Below are 7,226 nucleotides of genomic sequence, written 5' to 3'. Positions count from 1 at the left end.
ATGTATGATATAGTTATTATGTTAATCTCTTCGTTTTAATGGTTTTCTTGAAAATCGCTCACATTCAACCACCTCCGGATGTGAATGAATATCATTGCATTGATTTATTCACATTCTTGTCTGTTTTCAAAGGTTATCTTTATTCCTGATAATGGCTTTTGATAACATGATGTTTTATTACTAACACATATGTGTTATTTCTTCATTGTAATAAAACCTAAATAATATTACAAAATCGAACACAATCGTGAACGCTTGCTGAAATGCTAAGATATCTTGCAATTGCTAATTTCTTCGGGAAATGATTGTCACGATTCAATTACGGTTTGTTTTGTTTTGGTTACCTGATCTTGTCTACGACCTTACTTTAAGGTGTCTATAAAAAAAATCCCAAGATAAACTGCATAGGGAGAAGGAGGTGATCCTTTCATGTTGCATTTAAAGCACATTAAGATTTACACTTCAAAATAATCTTGTTTAATCATTAAGTTCATAAGAAAAAGACCACATTTAATTTTATTAATACTAACAATTATTCTTGTTATCATCGTGCTAAGTAACCGTACCGATGTACATTATCAGTGTATTTTAAATTGGGAATTAATGGGTTATGATCAACTTTAGTAAAGAACTTCCTCATTTGGGAGAACAGAAGAGGGTTGTTCAGCATTCGAATCATCCACTGGGTTCTGTTAGAGAAAGAGAATATGAAAATTAGAGTTAGTTCTAGGAGTAACATGGGTTAAGGAAATCACAAATTATTATCTAACCCATATCAATTTGAATATATGGAGCCGTTTTTGTTAAAATTATTTAATCATTTAAGTGAATGAGGTATAGATATAGTCTTAATGTACATTGAACTTGAGAGGAACATAAAACATGGGTCTCCCGATATCAATTCATTCGGCAAAATGGTGTATGGTGTTGTGAATGATACGGTCTTTGAGAGTGCAAAAAATGGGAGATATGCTAATAGTCCATATCACAATGCAGAAAATGTTTTAATATATTTTCAATGTATTACAACGGATATGAAATTACACTGTTTGTTCAAATGAATTTGTAACACAGGACTCTTAAGAACTGAGCAAAATTGAATAGGCTACCTGTATTAGAGGAACCTCACATAAAACAGGCTTTTAGATCATGTACCCTATGTATATACCAATAATGTATTTTGGAGATTGAGAATGATCTGGTGATCAGTAGAGTTTGTTAGGAATTGAAGTAAACAAAGTGGAATAAAACAAGATGAATGATGATAATTAATATGAACAGGGAGGTGGCTGATCTAGAGTGGGAAACTTTTATCTTCGATGGAGAGAATAAGAAGTTGATGGTAAAGCTGAAAAGGGGCAAAGATGACGAGGTGGTGATGATGATAATGGTGGTGATGATGATGATAATGATGATAACTTTGATGATGATGATAGTGATACTGATTGTGATGATGATGATGATGATGATAGTGATGATGATGATAATAATAATAATAATGATGATGATGATGATATGAAGAAGAAAAAGAAGAAGAAGATGATGATGATGATGAATGGAGGAATATAATGTGATGATATTCGATGCCTAGCGCTGTACTTCCCCTGATGATAGCTCGCTTTCAATATTCACCAATCGCAATTCTGTGATGATGATAATAATATGCTAAGTAGGAGATTCATCATAAAACGACTGCAAAAGGCAAATATTTTGTTTTATAGTAAGGGATGAAATCGCTTATAGCTGAAGCAAATTACTGCCATATTTCAACAAATACAATCAATGATAGGATCGTCTCTAACTGTTTTAATAGTTAGAATAAAGAATCGACTTAAAATCATAAACAAAATCAATTAATGACTTTTACTTCCAATAAAGTGGCTTGGTTTTCGGATTCACGTATTTATCAACATTACGAAAAAGCACCAGAGGATCACATACCATAAGCTACTGCTATTCAAATAAAAATATACTATGCTGCACTATATAGCGGTATTATGGATTACCAGAGTAATGACGGTGGAAGTGGTGGCGGTGGTGGAGGGGCGGGGACAACGGGAGGACCATTTGAGTTCCCGGTAGTTACATTAGATGGAGGCTGAATCCAAGAAGTGAGGTTTGATGAAATGTCAACATGGTTACATAAAAAAAAAGAAAATTAGAATAAAATGAATGTGAATGGAGGTAATTAGATGATGGAATGTTAATCATGAACAAGGATGGGATTAGTAGGAAACGGAGACAAAACCTCAACTAAATGGCTGCGGGTTCTTTGTAAATTCATTTTTAATACCCGAATGCAGCTAGTTAGAAATCACCTTTTAAATGATCAGGTGTGTAAAAAATAAGTTATAACGTGCTTGTAATTCTATAATGATGAAATTGAAATATTGACCATCATCATTTATTTCATGATGAAATTGTAAAAAGTACGAAGCATGAACAATAAAGATATTGAGGGTTTTGGCCTTATCTTACACCTTGTTTTTTATGAAAGACAAATTTACCACTGCCCTTTCATGCAAGTATCCAACTTTGTAACTTCATTTGGAAGAGAATGATTACAGCAGAATTTAAATAAATAAGAAAACAACAGAATAATGCTGGGGAAGTAAGAATTAGTGTCAAAGAAAAAAAATACCATAAAACCACACAAGACGGGGTTAAAAAAGAAATTGACTCAGAATAATTATGAGAACGTACATGTATAAAAGATGGGATGTGTGATAGAAAAAAAAGATCGATGGAGAGGAGCAAAAAGAGGAAGAGAGAGAGAAAGAGAGAGACAGATCTCTTGCAAAAAAAATCTAACAAATTTGCTAGAGATACAAATGAAGTAAAACGCACCGAGTCTGGAACTCGCAAATCTGATAGGGATGTTGCACCACTTGGTAATTTTGCAGTTAAACCTTTCCCATCAAACGAAGATTTTCCCGTCACCAAAGGAGGAGATTTAATAGAGGGTGCAAGTGATAACCCTTTGGACATGTTGGATCCAGGCATGGATGCAGGTGGAAGGGGAGGTGGAGGGGGTGGTGAAGGTATAGTTGAGGACATGGATGACTTTGTGTCTGGTAGGGAGGAGCGGCCTCTGAAAAACTGAGAAGGAACTAAACCATTGGACATGTTGGAAGGGATATTCTTTGACATTGAATGTGGTACCTCACCTTTTAGTGAGGCTTGCTTTCCCTTTCCAAATTTTGCAGTAAGGCCTTTCGGAATCGACTTTTGTATCGGAACTGAGGACAGTTCTTCGGGAAGCCCACCAGATATAGCTTCAGAAATGTTCCCAGATAAGGCAACTTTGGCTGATTTTTCGAGCATAGAGCCCATTGGTCCTGAAAGGGTTTCCTGTATCTCTTCGGGAACTCCCATTTCAGACATTACGGCACCAGCTGCTTGTTTGGTAGCGATTTTTACTAATTTCTTTCCTAGTTTTCCAAATTTTGATTTTTGACTTTTTGGAATTCCGACTGATTCATCAGACTTTGGTATTGAGGGGAGTTCTTCAGGCAACCCATTTAACCCAGTTTCAAATAAACTCGCGGATACAGCTGCCTTTGTGGATTTCGCAAGTACAGATCCCATTGATCCTGAAACAGACTCTTGAAGTTCTTCGGGAAGACCCATTTCAGACATTACAGCCCCAGCGGCCTGTTTGGCAGCTACTTGTCCTAATTTCATCCCTATTTTCCCAAACTTAGATTTTCGACCTTTCGGTAGTGCCACTGAATCTGGCATCGGTACTGGAGGTATTTCATCAAGAAATTCATCAGATATATTTCCATTTACAAGATCTTTCGCAGATTCAATGAGTATGGAACCTACCGGTCCAGAAATGGTCTCCTGAAGATCTTCTGGAACACCCATCTCAGACATTACTGCACCGCCAATGTTTTTCGCGATCACAGGGCCCAATTTCTTGCCTGCCTTTTTCAAGAAGCTGACAGCACTTTTCTTTCCAGGTTTTTCTGTACCCGCCACGACTTCTTTTTGCGCTTCCGAAAGAGCTTGATCGGTCAAGTCTTCGACAACATTTGGCATGATTTCTAAGGCCGATTCTGGAATGGCATCTTGGAAATCCTCTGGCAATTCTGAGATAATAGCTCCCTGAACCTGCTCTGCAACTATTGGGGCCAATTTCTTTGCCGCCTTTTTGAGGAAGCTTACTGCAGCATTTTTGCGCGACTCTGAGACAGAAGTCTCTAATGAGGAATTGCCTTTAGGAAGGCCTTGCTTTGTTACTGTCAATGCTGGAACAGAAGTCATATTAGTCACTTTGTCTGACAGAATAACTTCATCATTTAAAAAAGAACCCGTACTTTTAAGTAATGATTTAGGGGTCAAACCTGTAGATGGTACCGTGATGTCTTCAGATAGATCGTTTGGAATTTTCTGAGGTAGTTTAGCCTTTGAGGACATTGGAAACAGTTTTTTCAAAGATTTTGAAAATTTCGAACCAGTTAGACCTTTAGGTATTGAAGCAGCAGTAATGTTTGGTAATTCTGCATGCGGATGTTCAAGCGCAGATTGTGAGAAAGATGGGACCTGGCCGCCCAAGACACCAACATGAGGTACATCAGGTGCTCCTGGACCCACGGGTAGTCTTTGACCGAGGGAGCCTGTCAGTTCAGTAATGAATTGATCATTTGGAATATTAGTCTTGAGTGTATCGTCAGGAGACCTTAAAGCCCAATTCGAATCGATAGTTAACAATTTGGGTGATTCGAGCCGTTCAGACATTACGGATGTTTTCAAGGAGGTGGGCCTACGATCGTTTGGAAAGCCAGAAAGAATGTTATGCTCTGTAGATGAGGATCGGGACGGAGTGGAGTTATGAACAGGAGGAGGGGGAGGAGGAGGAGGAGGGGGGAGGAGGAGGAGGAGGGGGAGGGGAGGAGGAGGAGGGGGAGGGGGAGGAGGGGAAGGAATAGGTAATGGTATTTGGGATGGTGGTTGGGGTGAACGGTATACAATCTGCGCATGCTGTTACGAAAGGAATAAAAGTGACAAGTGCAAAAATGATAAACTTGCAAGGTTAAACAAAACGAACTAAAATAACAAGAAAACAAACCATTTGTGCAGGTAATATCAAAGGTTAGGCATACAGTTAATTCACCCAAAACATTGCTCATGCAAGGAAAACAGATGGATATCAAATTAAAAAAAATGTATAGGCCTATATCATAAAAAATATTCATGAATAAAACTGATTAAATGCTCAAAGATACAATATCAAGAATCAAAATGCGTTAAATGTGTATTGGGGATAGATGATGATAACATTAATAAAACCGGTGTTGACAAAAATAACAATAAAAGTACTGGAAATGCATGTTATTAATGGTAATAATAAAAACAATAACGAATATGATATTGTTGGTGATCATTAATGAAAATTATAATTGCAATAATGGTCATAAAAATACTAACAATAATGATACAAAACTCCTGCTGAAACACTTTAAAAGGGAAATTGGTTCCATTAATAAGATGTGAGTTGGTAAGCAGTGTTGATAGCAGAAAATGTTACGCGATAAAGCGATATCCGCTTGGAAACGCGAAGGCATTTTTTAAAAATCTGCATTTTGTTTCTATGAGCGATAAGTTTGAATCGTCGGAGATATAGCATTAATGCATATTATTCGGTCATTTTAATTCCTCACACTGAAATGCAAGCATGAACAGAATATTGATATCTAGCACGTGATCAAAGTGAGCGTCAAATTTGAATCTTAGGGGGTTTAAAGGGTAAAAAGTATTGTTAAAGTCAAACAGCAAGAACACGCTTTTCACTGCAACACAAAACGGCGTTGCCGATTTACCGAGCTGTATGATGACACTGATTCCTGGTCATAACGTAAATGAAGAGGTGTAGGTGGCAGAGGAAAGGTTGGCGAAACTGGGGGCGAATACTACGATTTGAAAATGAATTCGACAGAAGAAACAATGTATTTTTTTTAAATAGGAATAATATCTTCTTTTGTATACATAATAGAAAAAGAGACCAATGTGACAAAAATCCTCCTACTTGTCGTCCTATTCGCAATAGTGATGATTTTTTTTTTACAAGAATGCAAGTTAAGTTCATCCATATTCATTAGTCATTGTTTTCTGATAAAGGCGAAAATGCCAGTGACTGATTTTGACTGTCTGTCCCCATTATTAAAACAAAGGCCGAATACTATTATACAGTAAAAGCTCCTGGTGTGGTCAAACATTGATTTTTGGAAGAGGATTCTTAAGACGAAAAAGATGTTTCAATCCATGACAGTTTTGGCTTAACTGTGTCAAAACGCAATTCTCCCAGTCAGATCGTTTATTCGTTATGAGCACATAATCATTAAGATATTTATTCTCCTTAAATTGATAAATCATGCATTCAGTTTGATATAGATTTCTGCCCCTAATACTGACTAAGAATAATCACAATGAAACAGCTTTTAGAAGGGAATTTGAGTATTAATGTCATGTGTTCTTCTAAGACAATATGGCAAATAACTCGACAAAAACAAATATATATGTATATATATATATATATATATATATATACTGTATATTGAAAAAAAAACACTGTCAACAGAACAACGCTTGTGATATGCGATAACTAAGGAAAGATCATAATTTCACTCCACAACACTGCAAATAATTCTATTTACCATTTTATACTGCGTACGAACAGGTGTAGGTAAAGGCGGAAAGGTCGGCGACTGAGGCATAAACTACGACGATTAAAACATTGTAAGCATGCAGGCATGAAAAAAAGGATATATATTTAGTGGGGCACAACCAACAAATTGCTAAAGCTTATATCATGAGCGTAGAAAATGAAGACCAAAAATATAAAGAATAAATGGGTGTGTGGGGACATGGACCTTGTTGTAGGTCCATGGTAGGGGTGATGTATGAATGTCTAAACGTCCTCGTAAGATGCACAAGAACTCATACTTGGTTCGATGAAAAGAAAGTCATTCAGCTTGATGAGAATATGAAAAAAAAACTCATATAGTGTACAAATATATTTCTTGTGCCTTGTTCATCATTGGTTTTTTGTCAGGTGTGCGTAAAAAGAAATTAATGAAGAGATAAGAATCCGTTGAATCATGAATACGAAGGTATGCCATGGAGTAATAACAATTAGATAGTTATAAAGCCGGATATATCATGTAGAAATCTATGTGCAACCAAATATGATGTTTGATAAGGGTTAAATTTCAAATTTATAA

The 7,226-nt window shown here is 36.5% G+C and overlaps 1 protein-coding gene across 1 annotated transcript in view; it reads right to left on the bottom strand.

Annotated features, from left to right (window-relative positions):
- Positions 1-600: 600 nt before the first annotated feature.
- The window catches only part of LOC121431279, a 45,822-nt gene continuing 39,196 nt past the window's right edge, over positions 601-7,226 (bottom strand). Inside the window, exons 14-17 of the mRNA XM_041628788.1 lie at positions 6,660-6,722; positions 5,826-5,915; positions 2,007-2,098; positions 601-689 (exon numbers count right to left, since the gene is read on the bottom strand). Of these exons, the coding sequence (XP_041484722.1) occupies position 689; positions 2,007-2,098; positions 5,826-5,915; positions 6,660-6,722 (246 nt within the window). The 3' untranslated portion in view covers positions 601-688. The remainder of the gene's footprint in view (positions 690-2,006; positions 2,099-5,825; positions 5,916-6,659; positions 6,723-7,226) is intronic.

This window comes from Lytechinus variegatus, chromosome 17 (assembly GCF_018143015.1).
Source record: "Lytechinus variegatus isolate NC3 chromosome 17, Lvar_3.0, whole genome shotgun sequence".
NCBI classification, from domain to species: Eukaryota; Metazoa; Echinodermata; class Echinoidea; order Temnopleuroida; family Toxopneustidae; genus Lytechinus; species Lytechinus variegatus.
This window is presented reverse-complemented; position numbering and strand designations above follow the sequence as displayed.